Source organism: Aulonocara sp. 'chitande type north' Nkhata Bay, linkage group LG5 (assembly GCF_057382095.1).
Source record: "Aulonocara sp. 'chitande type north' Nkhata Bay isolate Kocher_YH1m ecotype deep benthic linkage group LG5, A_spYH_male_GT1.1, whole genome shotgun sequence".
NCBI lineage: Eukaryota > Metazoa > Chordata > Actinopteri > Cichliformes > Cichlidae > Aulonocara > Aulonocara sp. 'chitande type north' Nkhata Bay.
In genome coordinates this window covers 22,184,126-22,209,700 of record NC_141348.1, presented here as the reverse complement: position 1 = coordinate 22,209,700, position 25,575 = coordinate 22,184,126, and the positions used below count along the sequence as shown (strand labels likewise).

The window sequence follows — 25,575 nt, the reverse complement described above, 5'->3', positions numbered from 1 at the left end:
CCAGAAGTGTTTAAAAGATGGCAGAACACACCGTGGACTGATTAACACAAATACATTTAACTGAACAAGTGTATATTAAATTTATATACACACACGCCAACTTCATTAGGCACAACTGTTTCACTGTGCGTTAATGCAAATATATAATCTGCAAAATCAAATGTCAGCAACTCAGTACATTTAGGCATATAGATATGGTCGAGATGACCTGTTGAAGTTCAAAGTGAGCATTAGAATGAGGAAGAAGCGTGACTTTGAGAGTGGCATGGTTTTTGGTGCCAGACAGGCTGGTCTGCGGATTCCAGAAACTGCTATTATACTGGGATTTTACCACACCAACATCAGAAGCATTTACAGAAGACCATCTCTAAATGCACAACACGCCCTGCAGATGGGATACAACTCCTGTTAGCTAACAACAGGAAACAGGGAACAGTTCACACGGGCTCACTAAAACCGGACAACAGAAGACTGAAAACATTGCCTGGACTGATGATTCTCAGTTGCCACTGCAACATTCAGGTGGTAGGAACAGAGGTCAATAACATGCTCTACCTTTTGAACACCAGTTACAATGTGAGCATGAACAAATCACAATAACCTCTTTTTTGTGATTGTCCTGATACTCTTCACTATGGGTTACAACCTTTGTCATAATAAGCTCACATAAACACCAGAGGAAATCATCTGTCAAAAGGACAATAAATAAAAATGTATTAAGTAGAAGTTACATTAAAATAAACAAAACATGGAGCCACCTTGATGTTAAATCAAATACAAGTGACATATCATTGAAGTGTTTTTTTTAACTTACCTGAGATCAAAAACACACAAATTAAAAAAAAAAAAAAATCATATTCCTTTACAAATTCTTTTTTTTTTTATTATTTCAGCATAATAGTAAGAAGCCTCTCCTCTGATTTTCATACAGTTGAAACTAATTGGATCACAAGGGTACATATTAGTTAGCCCATTTTACATTAATCATTGTAACATTTTTTTAGGAAGTTATTCTTATGCACTCATTTTCCTACACAAAATAATCAATATCAAGATCCTATCTTAACTGAGGACCATAACTCTGCATGCAAGACTAATAAAGAAAACAACTAATCTGTGATAGCTACTGTTATGCTGTTGTTCATCTAATACCATTGTCAATATAATTTACTACAAATACCAGGGACTTTGTATAAGAAAGAAAACATTTTCTTGCAGTACTACTGCCTCTAGTGTCAAAAATCACCGAACATCCTGGGCTCTCAACTGTACTGATCCAAATTGTTCTGTCCGCCTTTCGTGTCAAGTTCAGGAGAAATAGGCTTTGTCTAAAACCTAAAATCTAGTACAGATTGAAGGACAAAAATATCCATCTCTTTTTTTGTCTTTTTTCCTTACACTCCAGTGTTTACAATTTCATCAGAATAAAAAAGGTCCTTGAAACAATCATCAAAAATGTGATGACAAACTCGCAGACAAAAAAAACAGAAAATAAAAGCCTCCTTTGATCTGTCTGTAAAAAGAAGAAAATAAAACCTCAATCTTACAACAGGGTTCTATTGCATTTAACAATGAGAATACTAAAAACAGTGAATGACAAAAACGTATTAACAAGTGACGTCTACTATATATTGTATTGCCCTTTTGCCGTTTTCAGTATGTGCTCACACCAGAAGTGTCCCTTCCACAGATTGGGAATAGTGTTTCCACAGCAGAGGATTTCATTTCTCAAACTTGGCTCCTCTGCTCTTTAAAAGGCCAAGCCGCTGATAACAGAATCCCATCTTTGTGCACACAGATTTGATAATCAATGGACCATTTAAAGAAAGCTTCTCATTAATACTTTTGGTAAAACATCACTCGACTCAGTCTTCCACTTCTCTGTATCGAACACAAACATCTCTTCATCCTACAATTCACAGACCATAGAAAGCGTGGCGGGACTCCCATCTCCACAAGTGTCATCTGGACCACTCACTATTTATCCGAATAAGACCGTAGTTACCAACAGATTATTCGCCCCAGTCTGCACTGACATTTCTGGGTTAAACAACAGGACGACGTGATCACAAGTTTACCAGTCACAGAAAGGAGCGTGTTTGAGAAAGTCATTAAAAAGCAGCAAAGCGGGCCCCGTGGGGCCACTCCTTGCTGTACCGAGTACTTTCAAAAGTTCAAAAGGTAAAAGAAATCGCTTGTAACGCTATCATTTAGTACTACAATGACTATTTGTGTATCCGCAACTTAAGGCTAAACCCAAAGACGTGACCGTTATTCCACACCAACTGTATAGTAATGTCTGGATGAAAAAGCAGTTGTTAGGTGTGCGGCAGAGTCAAGCAGGTGTTGATCCTGCCGTGGCCTGCGACCAGCCAAAGCACCGCCGCGTGGAAAACAATGTAGCACGACTGTCTTCTCACACGGACCGCCACGCGCAAGGGCCTCCTTTTTTTTTTTAAGGATTATATTCTGTGTTACACCATCACCAGTAGCTATGACCCAAAATATTCAGTTATCACCATAAACATGACTTCTAAACAGAAGAGCACATTAGTCTGGTTCAGCGCCACTGAATCCATCCACATTCAGTAACCACGACAGCTTAAGGATTAAAAATAATAATAATATGATGATGATGACGAAAGGCTAGTAAATACATCTGATCCACAATAATAAACGGCCAAGAAAAAGGCAGATGAGAAAAGAAAAGAAAACAACAGAAACATACTAAGGCCACAAGATTTTGTATACGCCCACTAATCTCACAAAGTGATCTGTACAAACATCACTGGACTTCAAAAGTGGCTAACCTGCATCATTATACACCAGGATCTATGCAGCATGAGCGAGCAGAGGAAATGTCCTGCTTTAGTGCTGCAGATCTCTATACATGTTCTGTATATTTACAGCTGAACACCACCACACGCCCTCAGTACACATGAAGGAGGGCTCGCCAAGTCTGCCGTCCTGTGTGTGACGCTCTGGGACCCGACACACGTTAAGTGCGCATCTCGTCGACTGCAGGTCGCACTTTCGTTTCTTGGAAGTCCGGGTTTTACAGTTATTGATATTAGTTTTATGTCACACAAAGTTACTCGGGTTTTCTCAGGATACGATGGTGACGGTGGCCAAAGACTGCATTTGAGCCAAATTCCAATTTACGTCAACACCTTGTTTTTCTTACAAAATAATCATTAAAACTGGACCTTCCGAGCTGAAAAAGCCAGGAAACACTTTATGCATCACATCAGATTTACACAGTAATAATAATAATAATAATAATAATAATAATGATGATGCTTTCAATGACCTGTCTTTATGCTTAACACTGTCTGATACAAGGCAAGTAAACTCCGGTCTGTACATGAAATGCCAACATAGTTTCCTCACTTTACCTGGAAGAAAAGTTCAGTTTTAATAACTTTAACCTAAAATGCTTTTATGATCCTTTCCAGGCCAAAGAGAATAAACAACAACAAAAAATTAGAAAGAAGCTCAAATACTCTTCTTCTCCACCTCATCACACAGTCAACCGTTTCCTGTCCGAGTACCACCAAATGCAAATTTTTTTTTTTGAACAATAAACTTTTTTTTTTTGCAAAAATCAAATAGATTAAGTACAAAACAGGACCACCGTTTATCACAGAAAAGTCTCATCTTAAAAAATGGGAAGAAACAGAAACACAGTAAAAAGTCAACAAAAAAACCCACAAATGTCCCGCTGTCGTTATTAATCCCAAGACTCGAGCTGCAAGATCAGTCTGTGCTAGAATGTGATGGCACTCTGCACAGAGCTGAGAAGAAACCCTGTGGCTTGTCCCGTCTCTGGAGGTGTTGTGGATCCAGAGAAGATTGAATGTCAGACCGCCAGTCGACCCGGAGGTGGATGCAGGGGGCTCCAGGTTGGGGGTGCCGGTGGGGGTTCTTGGGGATATGGGCGTGGTTCGCAACAGGGCTGGTTCTCTACTTTGGCTACGCCGCGCCCCTGGCACAACCGCCGATGTCGCAACAGTCGGTCTGTGCGCGAAAAGTTCTTCAAAAGATAAATATTAGACACGGTCAAATTCAGGTCAATTTCAAGGTCATCATTTTAAAAAATATGATAAAATTAAAAATGTCAGAGTAAAATGGAACTATGAAGGAAGGAATTTAAACCATACATGATTACTCTAAACTCAGGCGTGTCAGAGGGCAAACAAAGAGTGGGAAATGCAGAGAAGTCCCTAATATTTCAAAAAAGTGACTAACAATGTGGAAAAAACAGTTGTTCCCTATATATAGACTTTATCCAGATGCAGTGCCATCAATCCATCCAAGTATTTATATGGCAGCATATTTTAGCATTTCTAGTTTTAGTGCATCGATAGTGGCAAAGATCAAATCACTAGTGGAGAACCCCTCTTCTTTTTTTCTAAGAATTCAGTCTGTGCTGATGAGCTAGACCCACTGTGGCTTTCACTGATAATTGTATTTATTTCTGTATTAACGTATATATCTAGTTCCATCTTCACTCAAACCATAACCCACAGCACGTGCTGCTTCAGTTAGCTCGCCACAGAGCAAAACAAGGACTACTGTTGCTAGGTGCAGTCAAAGGCGGTGGAGCTGGAGCTCATCTGCAGTATGAGAATCTTACCTCTTAAGAAAAATAACTTAACAGCCTGATGTCTAAAGGAACTGAAAAGTCTGGTGGTGCTGATACGACCCACTCAAGTCCAAATTTGAAATTCAGCACGTAAGACACCTCACGCGTGTACGCCGTGTTTATTCATACATACCTGCTGGCACCGTTCACACTGGTAAGGCTTCTCTCCACTATGGACACGCTTGTGTCTCTCAAGGTGGTAGCGCTGAATAAACCTCATATCACACATGTCACAAGCAAATGGCTTCTCTCCTAAAAGAGCACACAAATACAAAGTCAATGCATCAATTTTAGCGTCTTGTACCAAACTGCAGGCAGATTTTTACTTACTAAATCTTTCTTTGCAGACTAAATTTCCAACACTTAAAACAAAAAAAATTTAAAAAGAAAAACGTCAGGAAAAAAACAAAAACATAAAACAACTCCCTTATTAGTAAGTTTCAACAGTGAATTTTCAGCATCTGATAACTGATGTTCTAAAAAGGCCTCGTCATCAACTCATTATGTGTAGATCAAAGTGGAATTTCATGTTTTTGTGGCCCGGATGTACACATGATGGAGGGCCCACAAATTGGGGCAACTTTTTTTTTTTTTCTCTTTTTTTTTTGGAGACTGGTTCAACATCCCATCAAATGACTTGACAATCCAAACTCGAGTTTGTTGTGACCCAGTTATGTTTCAAGCGCCAGTGCCTTTCTCCGAAATAAGGGTACGGTAGAGGAACGCATACCCGTATGAGTGAGGCTGTGTCTCTCCAGGTGGTTACGCTGAATAAACCTCATGTCACACATGGAACAAGCATACGGCTTCACCCCTACACACACAGAGCAATATATTAGCCCTACCACTCACAAGTCCAACAAACACAACTTTCAACCTAACTATGCACTCTGTACTTTATTTTTCAGACATAACGCCAAAATGTTTAGACACTGCAACTACACAGCTCCGACCATTGGATAAACTAATAGACTTCAGTTAGATTTTAACATAATACAGGAGATACACATTTTGAAACAATATCACCAAAGCCTGTCCTGTGTGCTGTATAAGATTAAAGTCATTGTGCATCAATAATAAATAGAAATCATAGTATTTATTCCCTTTGAGGTTTACAAATTTGATGTTGGACCATATCCCCTCTTTACTAATATTATATATATTTAACTAAGTTACTCATGTTTGAGGCTTTTGTCAATATGTAGTGTAACAAATACTTTAATAGATTACAGATTAAATTACTACAATCATAAATGTAAAAATAAAATGAGGGTAGTTAAGGTAGAACTGGTAACTGGGACTATGTTTAACCTAGTTGTTTTACACTGGTTTGTCAGTGACAATTGGATTTTGCAACATTGAGCTAATATAAAAAAAAATAATTTGACTTATTTTGTGGTTTAGGCTATGGGTGAGAGCTAATGCACCCATTACTGGGACACAGAAGTATCAGAATTGCCATTTCATACCTTTGATTAAAAAGAATCAAAAGACTTTAAGGACAAATTACTAAAATGTACACAAAATGTGTTTCGTGTTCTAAACATTTGATTGTTGGCAATCTCAGGTATTGGATTTGGAACGGGGTTTGAAATGATTATGACCAAACCCTACCTATAAGGAGATTCTTTCAAAAAGCTTTAAGCCTTCTCAACAACAAACCCAGAGTAACACCTGGTATTACAACTTTAAATGTATGCAATCTGGACACATTATCTGTCTAATGAAATCTGATCCATAGACCTTTGGATTAACATTTTAGATTAATTGCATTTTCAACAGATAAACTAAATGATCAGTACTGCTCTTAATCGGGAAAACATGATTAAGTGCTGGTTCCAGGGTCTGTTTAAATCTCCTGGTATTAATACCAACCCAGCTACTGAGTACGTGTGTGTTTCTGTTTTCATCAATGTTGATGCTCTAAAGTTGAAATATCAGATTTTACTCGTTGACACAAGTTCTGTGTGTAGTGAACAAAAAAGTACAGATACAAATGATGGGAATAAGCCTCCAACATACGTCAGGGCTCAGCCTTAGACAAAGAGCCAGCCATTTGGGAGCTGCTCAGAGCAGAGTCCTTATCTCAACCAAGAGAACCCAGCTGAGGTGATTCAGGGCCTCCAGGACACTGTAGGCCAAGAATTTCAGACTTTTCAATGCATGAGGAGACCCAGGGGAAGACTGAAGACACACTGGGAAAATTAGATGTCTTGGCAGCCTTGGAAACCCCTCAGGGTCCTTTGGCATCCAATTATAATACACAGGGTTTTCTTGATCTAGATAATGTATCCAGATACACATCACAACCAGGTTTAAATGGGGTGAGGGTGTTGGTCAGATATTCTGCAGTTCATATATTAGATTAACCAAACACACTACAAAAAAAAAAAAAAAAAAAAAAAAAAGTGTGAACAATGGCAATTCAAACATTCGGAGCAACTAACCAAACCCCTAGGGGAATAAAATACTGTTTTAGATCCAAAAGTATTCTCCCTAAGAAGTGCTAAACAATGTGCCTACTTTATAACTACACAGAAGTACCCTTTATATTACACAATAAAAGTCATCTACAGTACTGTGAAAAAGTTTAGAAACTCGAGTTCTTAATATCTTTTTTACATCAAACAATATTATGATTAAGGTGTCTGATTGGCCCAATTCATTCTTTAGTAAAACAACCCTAAATAAATACAGTTACAAAGAACTTAAGATCAGTGACAAAATGAACATCATATTCTACAACAGATGCCCTCTACATGACCATAACATCATGGAGATGGTCTGGGATTACATGGAGAGAACGCGCTGAAACAGTCGATACAGACAAGAAAATTGTGGCACGTTCTCCTATAACTAACAGGCAGAATATGAAGTCTTTATATGGAGTTACTTAAAATGAACTATTCGTGGCATCATCTTTTAAAATAGCCTTGCTTTATTTTGACTGTCCAAAACCTTTGCACAGTACTGTATGAAATGTGATAAGGGCAGGTGCGCGGACGCATACCCGTATGAGTGAGGCTGTGTCTCGCCAGGTGGTAACGCTGAACAAACCTCATGTCACACATGGTACAAGCAAAAGGTTTCACACCTAAATGCAAAGCATCAATATGTTAATTTCAGGTCTTTGAGCTTCTGTTTTACAATCCATCAATCAATATTGTACTTTTAACATCAATTTACAATTGATGGGTTGTTAACCATGCTTCACTTGTTTAATCTAGCCAAAGATTACGCTCTAAATCCAATTAAGAATACATTAAAACTGTTGTTCAAATTTCAAATCCACAGCTAAACACATCTCATGAGCTGATGATATCATAGTCCAAGATTTACGTACATGCCAAGATTTGTAATAATGTTTCCTTTCACAGATAATACAGGATAGCCTTGATTAAGATAAGTGCACTACTTAGTAAGAATAATAGTAACTGTCCCTATATTTAACATAATGAAAGTACTGTAGTACGGGTAAGGTGGGTGGACGCATACCCATATGAGTGAGGCTGTGTCTCGCCAGGTGGTAGCGCTGAAAAAACCTCTTGTCACACATGGTGCAAGCATAAGGTTTCACACCTAAACGCAAAGTAGCAATATTATATTACTTTACCTCAGTTTCCATGTTACCAATAAAAATCTAGGCTATTATTCATTAACCACACATTTGCCAATGCATGCAAAACAAAGATGCCAAATGTTTTCTTCATGAAACACTAGATACCCACAAAAATCAGTTAATGGACCATTTTATCTATATAAATCAAGATATTAGTACTCCAAAGTGTTACAACTGAAGCTCGGGGTAAACTTTAATAAAGACCATCACTTTCTATAAAAGCATGGTCGTACTGTCACAGTTTGTGGAGACAGACCGTGCGGAGATGTGTGTGGTGGACCCAGGACCCCTGTTTAGTCTTAATACTAACTAAGCATTTTGATCTCTCCTTTTAGGCAAGTAATGAAATAGGATTTCACAAGAAATAAGATTCTCTGATTTTTCTAATTAGCCAAATGTCTCTACAGTCCAGAGTTCTACAGTTAATTTTGTTTCAAAAGATGCTATGTGCTCAAAAGGGTGTCTATTATTTTAATTAGATTACTAGAGATGCACCGATTGACTCATGAAGGAGCAGAATCGTCCTTTTTCCAACATTGTCTGCCCAGACTGGCTCCCATACGTTGGGTTACTAATGAGTTTCATGCATGCTTAATCAATTCACATCCATGGTCACAGCCACACGTTAACATGTCATTAGCATCTAAGTTCCTCACTGTGAGTCAAGGCACAAAGTTTGGCAAACTAAACTGGGGAGGATCACCACAAAAATGTTTGAGACTTAAATCACTTTGATCCCAGTGACTAAAGCTAGCCAGATCTCAGAGCCATCTGCAAACCAGGAGCCTCGGTATAAGCAACAATTTTTAGAGGTTAATATCAAGGGAAATTATGGAGATAAGTGAAAAACACAAAAAGTCAATGACCCGTTATGTGGTGAAGTTACAAGGATAATGGAAAATGATGCAGGCCCTGACATTTGTCTTGTTATACAAATCTGTTGAACCTGATTTGTTTGGTAGGTGTGTACAGCAACCGGATTCTCCAAGAAAAATTGCAATCGGTGCATCTCTATAATTTCCCTATATAGCTATGCAAGATGTAAACTGGTAGTACTTGGTAATACTTGATATTGGTACAATAAAAGCTGTGTGACAGTGACCAATATAAAGTGTTATGGGCAGGTGCACTGACGCATACCCGTATGTGTGAGGCTGTGTCTTGCCAGGTGGTAACGTTGAAAAAACTTCATGTCACACATGGTACAAGCGTAAGGTTTCACACCTAAATGCAAAGCATTAAGGTATTATTTTCAGACTCGTTTTTGTGTTCACAATCCATCAATAAGCAAATTACTTAATTTATTCAGAATTGATGGGTTGTTAACCACTATTATTAATTTCCTTTTTTTTTAAAGCTGTAACTTGTTGTTCATCCAATTCCAGTAAAGAATACAAACTGAACCAATTCTCAAATCCACAGCTTAACACATTACATGAGCTGATGATGTTGCAGTCCTGTATTTCCTCACAGTCACATAAAACGTTACAATTATGAACATAATGTAGGGTAGGCTTCATCAACATCATTCTTCTGGCCACTTTAAAGTAACTAGCATAAACAGCTTACTCGTAACAAAATGCACATACAGTCTGATTTCAGTGAAATGGGTAAGGTGGGTGAACGCATACCCATATGAGTGAGGCTGTGTCTCGCCAGGTGGTAGCGCTGAAAAAACCTCTTGTCACACATGGTGCAAGCATAAGGTTTCACACCTAAACGCAGAGTAGCAATATTATATTACTTTGCCTCACGGTCTCTCGCTCTTTTTCCTTTATTTTCTTTCTTTCTTTCTTTCTTTCTTTCCTTTTTTTTTTTTTAATTTAGAAAAAAATATTTAAGCTATTGGTTATTAACCACACAGTGGCCAATTCATGCAAAACCAGAACTTTTTCCCCCAAATAAATTTAGATTATAATTGCCAACAAAAATCAAAGCAGCAAAATACTGAATTATGGTTATCCTGTTGATTCTGACTGCTGACAGCTAACAAAAGACAAGAAAATGTTTATAATATTTATACATGACATGTTTCCTAAATATAAGTAATAAGACAAACTAACTAAATTAAATGTGCACACTTGCTAACAACACATGTCATGGGCACGGTGCACGGACCCATACCCGTATGAGTGAGGCTGTGTCTCGCCAGGTGGTAACGCTGAAAAAACTTCATGTCACACATGGTACAAGCGTAAGGTTTCACACCTAAACGCAGAGCATCAAGAGAATTATTTTTGATTCTCTACAACAGAGAAAAAAAAAGTATCTATAATTATGCCTGATAAATTAAATGTGCCAGTGTGGATTAAATTGATATCTGTGGTTAATAACCAATGTCATACCCCTGAAGTAACTTACAGGGGTACAATCTAAGATGCTTGTTTCAAATTACAAACTTCCCAGAGGGACTATTAAGTTCACTTAAACATGAGCTGATAATGTCATCTAGCTGAAATTATACTTTGAATGAATCTTATCATAAACTGTGTCTGAATACAGATTTACAAGACTAGCTCAAGCATACACATGTAGCAGCATCCTAATTTTGTGACAGCTTTAAGATTGGCAGACGCATACCCATATGAGTGAGGCTGTGTCTCGCCAGGTGGTAGCGCTGAAAAAACCTCTTGTCACACATGGTGCAAGCGTACGGCTTCACCCCTATACACACAAAGTACCAGCTTTAGCATAAAAACACTCAACTGCCAAAATTGATCCATGTTAAACTTTACTAATTCCTTAGTAAAGTTTGGCTGCACTTATCAGCGCTTTGTTTAAACTGGAAATTCCAGTGTGCTTTAATAATCTGTCATTCCAATTGAAAACATTTGCATCTCTGAATAATAAGGACAATGCCCTCTGTGCAGAAAGTAGAATTAAAATTTTCCTAACCAAAAAAACCAAACCTATCAAAATGACAAAAAAAATATATAGAAATAAAAAATTGGGTTGAAAATTGAAGTCCACATTCCAACTAGCACAACAAAAAGTTTTTCACACTATGTCAATGGGTGCTTCTAATCGTGTAATTTCAACATACCACATACAGGTTTTCTGGAATAGATTTGTTCACGCTGATCACAGAAGGTGTGACAATTTTAGGCAGTTGGCAAACAACTCTGCACAAGACATTAAGTTTGCACATTCATTTGCGGAGCAAGAATTAACAGGAAACTGCTCTGAAAATCATCATACAGAACCTATCCTAGCACCGAAGCACAAATTAACTTTATCTTCCATAAGAGAAATCTGTAGTTTGGAAATATACAGCTTTTTTTTAAAAGAGAGAAGCTTGTGTTAGTTCCTGACCATCACTTTGAATGTGAAATGACACGATTATGTGGGGGGGGACAAACAAACACTGGCCTGGATAGTGGCAGTCCCGATCTAAGTGACATTCCCATCAACTGAAAAGATAATGTTTCCCTTAAAGTCCCCTCCCACTTCTTCCAACAAGGCCACAAAACCTATACCCCTTAATTCAGTTTGTAAATTTGCACAACAATTCCCAATGAACAAATCTTAAATTCAGTATCAACATGTAAAAAACAAAAAAGCCCACTCATCTTTTAATAAAAAAAAAAAGAAATGTTTTCATTATATCAAGATAATTGGCTAACTGTAATATTCAAAGCTGCAAGTAATACAACTCCTTTTTCTGTTCTTCCCCATACACACACAGTTTACAAGGTTTAATATAAAAAGTTGATACATACTGTAAATGATGCAAATATGACAATGTCATAGCTGTCAATATCATCTTTTGTACTTTTGAATAAAAACATTAGTTGCAGACTCACCACCTTCATGCTCTTTCATTTTGAGTTTAATTCCACAAAATAAAATAAACAGTTGAAATAAACTAGCATTACTTTTTTTCACAAATGTTTCAATTAGAAATGCAGTGTTGGTCAAGTTACTTGAAAACAGTAATTAGTTACCAATCACTGATTACTTCTCCCTGTAAGTAATCCAGTTACTTTAGTGATTACTTATTTTCAAAAGTAATTAGTTACTTTATTACTTAAAAAAAAAAAAAAAAAAAAAAAAAAACCAAAAAAACAAATACCCCCCCCCCCAACCAAAAAAACCCCCCCACACGATACACAACCTGAATATATGATAAAGCAATAGACCTTTCAGCCTAATTCTACTTTTTCTGCATTATCCATCATATAAATTTGAATCAAATGAAAAAGTGTTTTAACTTTATGCACATTGCATCAAGCAAAAATTCAATTATATGCAACTGTCTCTGACTGGAAGAAATTTGTTTAACATTTAAACCTATTTTCTGCATATTCCAGTGAGTGGGGCCAGTGAAGGTTTGCTCGGTGACGCAGCGGTCATGTCAGTAGGGGGTATCCAGGGGTTTCTCTGTGAAGTTCACATTCCCATGGCAGCGTGCTATGTGCTTGCTCAGATTTAAAGTTTAATACTTCGCTGTTGAAAGAAGTTTTCTTCGCATGTAGAGTGTACAGCGGACGCTAATGTTTTTGTCACTTTTACGGAATCAAATTCAAAGTAATGTCAGTACTTCGGAGCTTTAAACGCTGCATGGTCGTACTCTCTCCATATTATCCATTGTTGATCTACACATGTCTGTTGCTGCCACGGACGTCGTATGCTTATCATTGTCATCAGACACTCTCACAAACAAAATCACAGTTTAGTAACGCAGGCTGCTTACGGGAAAGTAACAGTACTCTAATTACTTTTTGCAATAGTAATCCCTTACTTTACTCATTACTTGAAACCCATAATCAGATTACAATAATGCGTTACTACCCATCTCTGCCGAAGCATCAAACAGAGTTACCACAATAATTGTTAGGTTAAAAAAAAAAAAAAAAAAGTACACATAATTATGACTTTAATAGCTAAATAAACACTAGAGAGGTACTGAGTTTTCACTTTAAAGTCATCATGTCATTTCATATACAAAGTATGGGGGAAATATTACTACACAAATTCTTACAGAAGATCCTTACAGGTAGATCATGACAAATTAGCATTTGTCAGAAAAGTGATAGAAAGCAACACAAACTCGAGTTTGAAGCAGCCATGTAAACATTATTTGTGGGCACATGCAAGGGAAAGTCAGGGTGAGAGGGGGGCAAGATTTAAAAAGTGAGGCATACCTGTATGAGTGAGACTGTGTCTCTCCAGTTGGTAACGTTGTATAAACCTCATGTCACACATGGTGCAAGCATATGGCTTCACTCCTAAAGACAGCACAACAACATCAGATGTATTTCAACACACTGGTGAAAGTGATGAACACCACTTAAATAAATGACAGATTAACTATTGTAGCATGCTTTTTTACTGACAACACATTACACTGAAAAGACTAACAATATACAGACATTAAAAGGCGTATTAAGAAATCAAAAATAATCAAAGAAACCGATTTTTACATCTTAAAGTTTGGTTGAAACTTAACGATTACCCACTAAAAAAAAAAAATTAAAAAAGAAAAATCACCAACATTTAGTTTCTCCAGATGTGGGGAAACAGGTACTTGCAAACGACATTTTATACTACCAATGTCTGCAATTTAAAGGCTTTTTAGTGTAGTGTATCTTTCATTCAATATACAATAGTCAAGAATAACCATGCAATAGTGCCATTACAGTGTTAATCACAAAACAAGGTAACTGACAGAGTCACTTTTTCTGTGGACAGTTTTCCAACAAAGCCTAAAAGCTCTATTAAACATTGTTTTTTTTTTTATGAGGGGGAATTAATTTACCAACAATGTGATAATTATAGTATCATATAAGACGGTGAAATCAACATAAAACAAATGAGTATATGGTTTATAAATATATCAGGTTTCACAGTGAAAGGGGAACAATTAATCAAGCATACCAGTATGAGTGAGGCTGTGTCTTGCCAAATGGTAACGCTGGAAGAACCTCATGTCACACATGGAGCAAGCGTATGGCTTCACCCCTAAACGCATACAGTGTGAAATTTTAGGGGGGACAAAAATAATAATAATAAAAATTTAAAAAAAAAAAAAAGGTTCTCATGAACTATGTGCACAAAATTTGTCAATCTACATAAACTAGTCAATATTACATAATAACAAGAGCAAGTACTTTCATGACCAGCTAATTCTAAACATACAAGACAGAAAAACGTGTCACATAAACCCTAACAGCAGTTAGCAAATACAACGTACACAACAGAAAAGACAAAACTATTAATTCTTAGCGTCTAACAGTCAAGAAAATGAACTAACAAAAAAAATTAAAAAATTAAAAAAAATAAATCACAGCTTGCTTTGTGTCTGTCGGGTAGGTGATTCACACACATACAAACAAATATCAACAAGCCCTAATGGTGTTAAGTGAGAGGGACAAGTAAAACTTAGTACCCGTATGGGTGAGAGTGTGTCTTGCCAGGTGGTATCTCTGGAAAAATCTCATGTCACACATAGAGCAAGCATATGGCTTCACCCCTGCACACACAGAGCAAAATCCTTTGAAAATAATAGTAATAACAATAATAAAATAAGCACAATGAATTCAAGGACTCACTTATATAATGTATCCAGACATGCCAAAAGCAGTGGCATCAGTACAGTGCCACACTAAATGCACATGTCTAACATTTCATAATCTGTTAACATGTCTGTAAATAGGGTGGGTGGTGGGGGGGAAAAAAAACAAGCAAACAAAAATGTCTTTTGCCAAACTTAAAACTTTTCATGCCAACAAGCTTTTTGAGAGCCAAAATTGACTCAAAGTACTCATCAAGATGACTGTTATTGTAACACTGAGGTAGAAAACTGAAATGCACTCCTTATATGCCTCAACAGTTAAAAATGCTTGATGTTTATGAGTATTTGGTCCTATAAAAAGGAGTGGCCTGCAAACTTAAAATTGGGTATTTGGGCACCAAGACAGGGTGAAAAAAAAAAAAAAAAAAGCAGACCCATACCCGTGTGAGTGAGGCTGTGTCTTGCCAAGTGGTAGCGTTGGAAAAATCTCATATCACACATGGAGCAAGCGTATGGCTTCACCCCTACACACATAAAAGTTTGTAAATATCAGCTAGAAACGGCATCAATTTTTAACACATGACCACAACTCTTCCCTTAGAATAGCTCTTCTTTTTGTTTCATATATTATACCAATCGGCCTGAGAAGCCAACGCACAATTTAGATTTAGCAGTGGTTATAGGAACTATGATAACACTCGACTTATTTCAGTGAAATTTTGAAAAAAAACAAGATAAACAAAAACGGTATAAATGTACAGATAAAGTAGAGCTTTCAGCAGGGGAAAAGCTGAGGTTGTTTGCATACCCCTACTATGTATGCAAGATTTCAACTAAAGGTTTACCACTTTTTCCATCCTCCTATTACATGTCTGGATACATCCTCATGCTCTTCAACATGTTATTTATTTTTTGGGGGGCTGGAATCCTATTCACGATGCATGAAGGTAGAAAGCTAAGACACTTAAAACACGTCTACCTAATGAACTACGGTAAGCAGACGCATACCAGTATGAGTGAGGCTGTGTCTTGCCAGATGATAACGTTGGAAGAACCTCATGTCACACATGGAGCAAGCGTACGGCTTCACCCCTACATACACAAAGTATCAACATATTAGCTAAGACCTTCCTTCAAAGGAAGGTATCAAGTTACTCAAGACTTTAGCAGGCATTTTATATTCTAACCAGGCTTCATGCAAACAGCGATTTGTTTTACATTCCATCAATGAAAGAAAGGGGGGCAGCTCATTTTCAAATAAACTGAATAGCACTATGAGGGGAAGAAAAAAAAAAAAAAAAAAAAAAGCAGCAACAGGGCATAAGCCATACATGTCAGCAACGAGACAACTAGTGAGCGCGATTACACCGGCCAGCCGAAGCACAAACATTCTCCAAAGTTAACCATCACTCGTGGAAACAAAGCATTTTTTAGCAAATGGTTTTTCCTCACACAGTGTACATTGATTCCATTTACAGCAAAATTAAGAAAACACGTTGCTAGATGCGTGCTTCTTTCTTGCACACCAAAATGATGGCCTGCAAAAGCTTACAATCTGCTTTCTACCATAAAGTTACAAGAGACGCAACTGAGTAACTGTATGAATGTTAATTAAAAAGCAAGGCAGTTACAGCTTAGAAACATGAAGCCCTCAGCCATTAGTTTACATTTAAAATGTGGACATCAAAGGACTATTCCCATAATATACCATGGCCAAATCAAAGCAACTACTTAAATATGACTTTTCTCATACAGTTAACAGAAATGTGAAATTTAGACAAAACAATATTTTCACATTACTGAAATGTCACTTTTCAAAGAAGAACAAAAAAAATACTAATTGAACTCTTCAATCTTCGTTTGTAGATCAACTAAGTCAATTATCAATAAGTAAAAGTCTGTTTTTTTCATGATTACTTGGTACACAACTATGCAGCTATAAACAACAGCTGATGGCAAGCTTTACTCATTTTGCCCGAAGTGAAGCCGCAGAAAGAGTATCAATCCGGGATTACACTGGCTGTGTGTGATGACTTGACCTCTAAGGGACGGCCAATATTTTGTGGCTTCAGGTAACCCCAATAGAGCCCCCAGTTGTTTGAGTCAACACTTCCTGTTTCGTACACTAGTTGTTTAGAGATTCACCACAAAAAATAAAAATAAAAAATGTACATACAATTTAAAAATGTTAATAAAGTGAAATTATTCTCAGATGACAGTCAATTATTTTTAAATTTCATTTCAACAAAGGTGTTGTCTATTTTGCTCTTCACAACGAGCACTTACCCAAATACAGCTAAAGTTCAAACATGACAGATCAAACCCTTGGAGCACATTTGGAAACTTCAAATGTTTGGACAACTTTTTTTTGGTACAAAAGTCTTGTCCCTTGGCTAAAAATTGCATGAATGAAGATTTTTGTGCACAGCAATGGTACAAGAGGGATTATGTACTTTGACAAGTCCACCACTTTGGGCAATGCTAAATGCTAATATTTGTCGCTGTGTGCATGAAATTTAACATTCTGATGTATACTGAAGTGTCTTTTTCAAGCGTTAAATGATTGAAATAAAGCAAATCAAATGCTGATGCATTTTTGTACCATGATATACTTTCCCTTTCCTCTCTTCTGAATATATTAAAATTCAGTCCTTTCATGGTACAACAAATACCCTAAAGGATTCTTTAAACAATGTGTTCAACACTTACTCAAAAGTTCAATCCCACAAAAAAATGTTCTCCTTTTACAAAAAACAAAACAAAAGCAAAACTATAAAAGGCCGTTTCCCAGCTGCATGTTTACCTGTAAGCTGTTTGTGTCTGATTTTAAATGCATAAATTTTGATTTCAGAGAACTGATTTTAAAAGTTAAACTGGGTACGGTAAATGGACGCATACCCGTATGAGTGAGTCTGTGTCTCTCCAGGTGGTAACGCTGGAAAAATCTCATGTCACACATGGAACAAGCGTACGGCTTCACCCCTACACACACAGAGCATAAAATTATTAGCTATTCATTCTAATAAATAAGCGATTATATAAAAAATTATATAATATATAATGTAGAAAACAAAGAACAGATGCAATTTTGCCACAAAGTGCAAGTGGTTACTCTTAAAGATTATTAGTGAATTTTTAATTACATTTATAAAACGGGGGGAATAATGGGGCAGCAGCTCTGACCTGCACATAGTGCATAGTATAAAACAATGAGGTTTTTAAAAAAATCCAAGTATTTTTTTTAAATAAAATCCTCAGTTTATATTTTATATAATTAAAAACAAAACAAAAACAAAAACACAACAAAAAAAAACTAAGAACATAGTCCTTTGATGTCCATGCAGTCATTTTTACTACATATAAAAAAAGAATTACATACAAAAATTATTTAAATGATTTTAAACATGCACAAATAACTATGCATTGCATGTTTTGCAGTCTGTGCTTTCAGGTATTCAAATTCACAGAAACAGGTCCACAGGTCTAACTCCACTTTTAAGTCCACTATCAAAAAGTCTTAAGAGAACTGTGGGTGTTGTCATTTAGAAATTTAAGAATATTGGGGAGGAAAAACAATAAATCATTCATCTATGTACCGATACTGCTGGTTTCTAAACAACCGTTTAGAGAACGTTTACCAACATATATCTGCTTCTGAATTGAAACTTGTATAGGAACTGCATGCAAGAATGTCTTGGCAGATATTTGGGAAAAAGAAAAAAAAAGGATGGTGTAGAAGAAAGGGTAGTCAAATGTGGTCTGTTGTACTTGTGTTCCATCATTTTGCACTGTAACATGCTGTACTGCATAAGGTAACATCAGAAAACATGGGTATATCTGCCATGAAGAAGTTTAAATAAAAAAAAAACCAAAAAAAAAAACCAAACTATGTTAAGACAAGTGTGTCAGACAGACATCTTGGGAGGATCAAACAGCACTGCACAAACAAAAGTCCAGATCAGAAATGCTTATCTTGCTAATTAAAAAGGAAACACAGCCAAAGTCTAAGCAAAGAGCCAACAAGTTGGAAACAAGACCCAACAAATCAGTTTGAATTTGCACAAAGTCACAACACAGACTAATTTCCTGAGCTGTACCAAAATATAGATGCTGTATGCAATTGTTTGGCTATTCATCTGTTAGATAAGCCATCTCATTTTACACACCTTGACTTCACCTTACTACTGCTATGTCCTTTTTTCCTCTGTTTCTTTGCTGTTTTAATGGGTTGAGCAGTGGTGGTAATTATTCGCTAAGCTTCAGAGCTTTGGTAGTAATTTCAGCCTCCACAAGACCTACAGCTGAACTCTGCTTCAGGGTTACGGTAGAGTTAGCCAAAATAAACTAAAAACAAAAACACATTTTACTTTATTAGAATAACATAAACAATTCATTTTTGTCTAAAATCCAGGTTAACAGCAATACGGTGTTACAAAACTGACTAATATACACAGGCGTTTAATTTTAGTCTTTGTAATTTGGTCAAATTTGTAAACAAGCAAGAAAGATTCTGCTGTGCAAGTTTATTGACTGAAATGGACTGTATTATGTTTACAGTTGTAATGTTAAAACAGAAAACTACTAAAATGTATCTTAATATTTACACACAAAAATAAAGGAAAAAAGTGCAACTAAAGACAACGAAAAAAAACCCACTCTAAACACTAAATCTAACACTGAGCACAGAGAAATTTGTATCATCATTTCTGTTAGACTAAATTAATATACATGCTAAAATTTTGCAAATACTTCTACAACTGATGCTGATCAAAATATAATCCAGAGGGAAGAAAACTTGTTATAAATGCTGAAAAAGTAAGAGTTTTTAATAGTGGACTCGGGGTTATTGGACCACACAGTATTCAATTTCCCACTGTAAACTTTCCAGTTATTGGGAACACATAATTATCAGACTGAACATTTTGAGGTGAACAGATTTTGGGAGTGGCTTTGTTGGAAATTACTGTCCACTGACAAAATGAATCCTGAGCATCTGTCCATTGACTTAAGTGACAGACTACATAAGTAGTCAGACTTATGTAATATGGGTACGGTTAAAAGACGCATACCCGTGTGAATGAGGCTGTGTCTCTCCAGGTGGTAACGCTGAATAAACCTCATGTCACATACGGCACAAGCATACGGCTTCTCCCCTAAACCGAAGAGCACCAGTTTTAGTTAAAGTCCCCACAGATACCGAGTGGCTGTGAGGCAAAAGCTATTACCAAACAATGTTTTAAGCAGGCCATTGCAAAACTTCACAGTCGCTGCACACTCCTAGACTCAGTATAACTCAAGCTTTCAAAGCCTCTTTTAACAAGTCATTCACATATTTAGGCAATAAAGGCTGTCCTGGCCTAACTGCACTTGAGCTGTTCCAAACACAAACCATACCTGTATGAATGAGGATGTGTCTTTTGAGGTGGTATCCACTCCTAAACGCTCCGTAACAGTGATCACAAATAAAGTTTTTCTGCACTTTGGATGATGGACCATTCTCATCGCCACCTGCGCCCTACGGAGAATGGTCAAGAGCAGTGGTTAAACAGTTTAAATCCTACACCTTCATTGTGTAGTAACATTTCAGTTATACCCCCCAAAAAGCACCCGTCCAACTGATCAGAACTGGATGATATTCTAATTTTTGTGAAATGTCAGCAAGTGCAGTCCTATAGCTATTACTCTCCTAAGATATAAAATGAGAGTTATTTATAACCACTAATCCTTAAAATCAGCAGTATGAATGAAGACAACATAAAAGGTTGTTTTGTTTTTCAAACTACGTCATTTACATCTGAATTGACAAAATACCCCACAACCCCTTCCAATGGCCTAATGCCCTCATGTTACTGCTCCCCCTGTTATGCACACAACTGCAGTTATTGTGCTCTGCTTCACTCTGCTCCCCTCCCCCTCTTTCCTCTCCAGAGATCCTCCACCCCCTCCACATCTTCCCTGAGCTCCTCCCCCCACCCCCACACAAACAAAATGTGCACACAAGAGATCCAAGTCAGGCGCACTCGAATAAAGTTAAATGCTTTAACTACAAAATATGTACAAAGCGGCTTGGGCGCATTTTCTGCAGTGAGCAAAAATTAACAGACGCAACAGAGACAATTCCCTATTTAGCAATCAGAGCCACTGACCTTCCCTCCCCTTCCTTCTTGTTCTCTCACTTTACAGGGCGTTACTGATTTCCTGTTCTTTTTTTTCTGCTGCATGTCCTCGTTGGCCCTCATCTCTTTCTCATCCAGCAGGCGGGGAGCTTGGAATTCACCTTCCTTCCGGATAAGCTACCAAGCCAGACAAAAAAAAAAAAAAAAAAGAAGAAAAAAGTTAATTATTTCCTATTTTTAAGAATGTGTTAAAAGTGCTCTCTGAGACAAAACAGTATGGACATTACTGAGCTGAAATGATGCAGTTTAGCCATTATGTCCATTTCTGCCAATGCTGGAAGCAGAGGTTGGTCACATATAACAGTTGAGGTTTGTATTTTCTAATTTTAGTTATGATGGAGAACTGATAAGTGCTCTTTAATTTTCTGGTAATTGCAAGTTTCGTTTGCCAAAACAAAAAAACTTCTAAGTTGTGGAAAACAAAGGAAAATGGGCTAAAAAGGGAACTAACTACGCACCCTTGAGTATAACTTGTTAGTGCTTAGGTTAATTCCCTTTTCCATCACAATTTCAATCTATATCCAATCTAAATTATAAGTTAAAATGCTAAACAGAAAGCAAAAGTTGTTTTAAACTGGGAGAAATCACAATAGGATGACCTATTGTGCCAAGTGTTTACACCCTTCAGAATATCAGTAACACAACATAAAACAGCCCAATTTCCACTCCACATTTCCCACGTGGGTCCTAACCAGGGGTGGACAGCTCATTCCAGATGGGAGGATCATATGGCTCTGAGGAGCGCGGTCAGGTCCCTCTCTCTGCGGTGGTGCATGGCCAAGTGGAGCCATCATTTTTTTGGGTGGAGCGGCCATGGAGCTGGCCTGCATCAGGGCCATACTGGACAGGACCGCTTCGCAGCCAAGCAGCCCCGCCTGCAAAGAAAGAGAGTTAACAACAACACTTTACCAAACACATCAAGCATTTCAACAAATCAGCAGTCTGCAATTTCAAATGATCTGCATCTAAGACAATACTGCGAGTAGCACGCAATGTGCTTTGGCAGTCATCAACGACAACATCCTGAGTGACACAAGACTGCAAGTAAAGTTATTTGTCACCACTTTGGTGTTCTTAAAACAAACCCATTTCATATGGTCGCGGACTGAGCTGCTGGGCAGATGTGACATTGCTGTTGTATATGTGAGCGCAGGGGCAGGGGTGGGGACAAGGTCATCCAGAGATCCGTCAGTCAGGATGGTCGGGCTGGTGGGAAGCCACACCCACCTCACTCATCAAGCATTAAAACTGAGGAAGAGGAGGATGTGGATGAAACAGACAAACATTAAATTACAACAGCAGCACCTGCTGTCTTTACCGTTACATATGCCAAAGAAATATAATACAGAAATGTGTCTCATTTGGACAAATGATTGGACGATTTGCATAAAGGGTTTACTAACTGTGGCTAAGATTTACTTAATCGTGCTATATTTTTACCTTACACCTATGTTTTTTCCCCATTTTATAATAAACACGCCAAATCATGATCAGATATCATACTCATCTCATAAAGATGAGATGAGTATGCATTATAATAAAAAGCATTATGATAAAAAGTAAAAATACAAAAACTCAGACAGAGATGATTATGACTGCAAGAGATCATTAATATGGGTGCAAAAAATTTACAATTCGAATCTGTTTTGTTCCCAGTTCTGCATATTAGATTTGTCTGTGTTGAGACATTAGTGTGGAGGTGAATTTAAGTGATATGCGTATAGCATCGATTTTACAGTAGCTTTAAGTACAATGCATGCAAATTTATAACAACTAAATATTCTTACACATTTTAAGTTAGCATCACTTCATTTATGTGCAGCATATAGATGCAGTATATGCTGCATAGGTTGTAAGGATCGTAAAGCTCCGTGTTTTGAGAACCATTTCTGTTAATCTACTAAATACTGTAAGCCTAGTGCACATCAAATGATAATTTTTGGTGTATGTATTTGGATGAAGTTTGGTTATGAAAATTTCCCCAGTAGTTTAAAAAAAAAAACAAGCTCTGCGCCAACAATCTAAAAAGGTCCACTTTGCTCTAGGTAATAAATACGAAACTCTTGTAAGGCATCATGAAAGGTCATTTTTAGTCTAGCTGGTTTCAATTTGTGTAAAACCTTCAGGTCTTCAGAATTAAGTATATATTTGTGCAAAAACAGAAACGTGTGAAGATTGGCATACTGCAGAGAAACTACAGCAGAGTCAGACAAATCACATTTTAAAATACCAGGATGACTGATGAGACAATTAGCATGTCCAAACACTTAAACATGGGAAGTTCTTTAAAAAACAAAAAACAAAAAACCATGTATCATTTATAGTGCAGGTAGTGCAGGACATATGTTAAGTACGAAAGGTAACAAAAGAAAAAAAAAACATGTAAAATACAAACCAGAATTCAACATTTAATAGCACAAAAGAAGCAGCTGCGTGGGTGCGAGTCTATCAGGGGAGGTTATTATTATTTTGAAGGAAATAACTCAGATTACATGAATCCCCTTGTAAAGTACAACTTGGGGTGATATCATGGAGAAAACCTTAGCTGTTGTGGAATATATATGAGCGAGGGTGATTATTAGTGTGCTGCTGGAGACTAATGCAAAAGTGCTTGCAATGCAATAAATTATAAGCCTAAATAAAGTAAAAAAAAGCACGTAAAGTTCTCCGACTGCACCCACGCTGATCGTTTGCATTTAAACGTGCGTTTTGTATTTTTAAACACGAGGTTTGTTAACTCGAATGTTACGAGGAGGCCATTAAATTACCGAAAGAAACACTGCTCGGTCTTGTGAAGGGGTTCTCATGGGGTTTTGTGTTAGTTTGAAGGATCGTTGTTATACTCACCATTATACGGATTAAATGCTACGCTTGTGCAACACTATAAAGGTTAACCGTGGCCAACAATATTTTTTATAACAGGTTTTCGCCATCGGCGTGGGTTAACTAAAAAGGGCTAACGTTGCTAGGAAAACAGACAGCTAGCGAAATGCTAACATCAGCCAACACTGATTAAAACACTACACGAACACGTCGCATAGTTATTTTCAGTTTTTAGTAGCTGTGTTTTGTGATGGCGGAGAAAATTAAATGAGCCAATATTATTATATTATACTGACTATAATATAATTTATTAGCTTTACCGACGAGTGGCCTTCAAACTACCACCCAACCCATCATTAGTTCTGCTGATGCTGGAACAACCTAGCTAACATCAGCTAGCTGCTCGCGGGCGCCCTCGCCCACTCTAATGTTACTGCCAGTAATCGAGCAAATTTTGAAGCCCACCTGGTCACCGATGTAACACAGCTGCAAAGCGAGAGTATATATCTTGCTAGATTTATGTAATAATAATATTATTATTATTTTTACAAAACGACGCTTCTTACGATATAAGCTAAAGCGGTTCAAGACAAGACTGAGTAATAAAGGCATTCGTGATGGCCGTCGCAGCGAGTGCCTCCCCCTCCCGACGAATAAGCTAACATTTGTTAGCGGCCTAGCGAGAGCTAACATTGACGCCGTAATTTTGTGCAAACCCCCATTTGCTCTACTACCACACGGTGGATTTTGCAGATAAAGCTACCAGACCGCGTAATGCACATTTGGAATCCGCGGAGCATCTGAGAAGAAATGAGAATATATTTACCTACCTTTCTGCTTCACTCGCCCGACGTTTTCTGTACCGTCTAGTTTACAAACACAGGAAACGCCACAGGATGTAACCCACTCCCCCACACAGCAGCAAAGCCTCCTCAAGCGAAGAGAAAAGGGTCATCTTCTATCAGCTCCCCGTGAACAAGAGAGCCTTGGCTCGAAAGGGCGGACAAAAACTCAGTCCATTTTCATAAGTGGCGTGGGGATTTTGACGCCCACTCCACACTGTTGTGGTGCTGCTGGTCTCTGAGTTTGCAGCAGATACAGACTACGACTGAAGAGACGCAGACGAAAAGGAGCGAGCGCTTAAAATGACAGAAAACAGGGACGTGCACACAAACACCGGAGGGTTATAGTAGTAGCTCAGTCTGCTGCCGCTTTGCACATGCTTGGCTGAAGTGCACATGGGGCCAAATTAATAACCATCACTAGCTCATTACTATTATTATTGTGGACCCTGCAGCTTTTATTCCTATAGCAATATTAGATTTGGTGACGTCATTGTCAGTAGTGTAAGGATCACTGATTTCTTTTAGTCAGTTTCATTCTGCACTTTGAGTCTTCCTTTTGTATTTGCTTTACACATTAGCCTGAATTAAACACATTTCCTCTAATTAATCTATATCAATCGGTGATTAGAATAGGCTATGATTATTTTATTTTTCATTAATAATATAATGCTGGATATCATTGATTACTTATTGGCTTTTATAGTTTATCGCATCTTGTGTCATAAAACTAGCCTTACTGGTAATGTAGGCTAGTGTAGGCAGGAAATTTTTTTGGAAAATTATTACCTTTTATTAATTTGTTAACTTATTTTGGCACAACACCTAGGATATTTTCTTTCTCATCCCTGTGATGTGTTCATGGTGCAGATGTAAGGTAGCGGTCGCGGTGTTTCAGCATCTACAGTAGCTGGCTACAGAGGAGGAGCAAACACAAACCCCTCCTCTGTAGCTCC

General features: G+C 37.5%; 1 protein-coding gene across 24 annotated transcripts; it reads right to left on the bottom strand.

Moving 5' to 3' along the window:
* Positions 1-861: 861 nt before the first annotated feature.
* On the bottom strand, positions 862-24,970 carry znf740a (zinc finger protein 740a). 24 transcript variants are annotated; one of them, XM_086292129.1, is made up of 21 exons: positions 24,604-24,969; positions 22,040-22,202; positions 21,647-21,829; positions 20,925-21,071; positions 20,173-20,293; positions 19,848-19,931; positions 17,677-17,760; positions 15,787-15,870; positions 15,219-15,302; positions 14,653-14,736; positions 14,142-14,225; positions 13,409-13,492; positions 10,845-10,928; positions 10,389-10,472; positions 9,896-9,979; positions 9,405-9,488; positions 8,141-8,224; positions 7,656-7,739; positions 5,376-5,459; positions 4,779-4,897; positions 862-4,033 (listed from the first exon to the last, which is right to left on the bottom strand). In XM_086292129.1, exons 2-21 carry the CDS (start codon positions 22,082-22,084, stop codon positions 3,860-3,862), a joined length of 1,965 nt encoding a protein of 654 aa, XP_086148255.1. In that variant the 5' UTR covers positions 22,085-22,202; positions 24,604-24,969; the 3' UTR covers positions 862-3,859. The 24 variants fall into 24 exon arrangements, with proteins under 24 accessions (XP_086148255.1, XP_086148253.1, XP_086148256.1 ...); XM_086292127.1 differs by having other exon boundaries at positions 24,608-24,968; XM_086292130.1 differs by lacking the exon at positions 24,604-24,969 and adding an exon at positions 24,243-24,560.
* Positions 24,971-25,575: the final 605 nt, after the last annotated feature.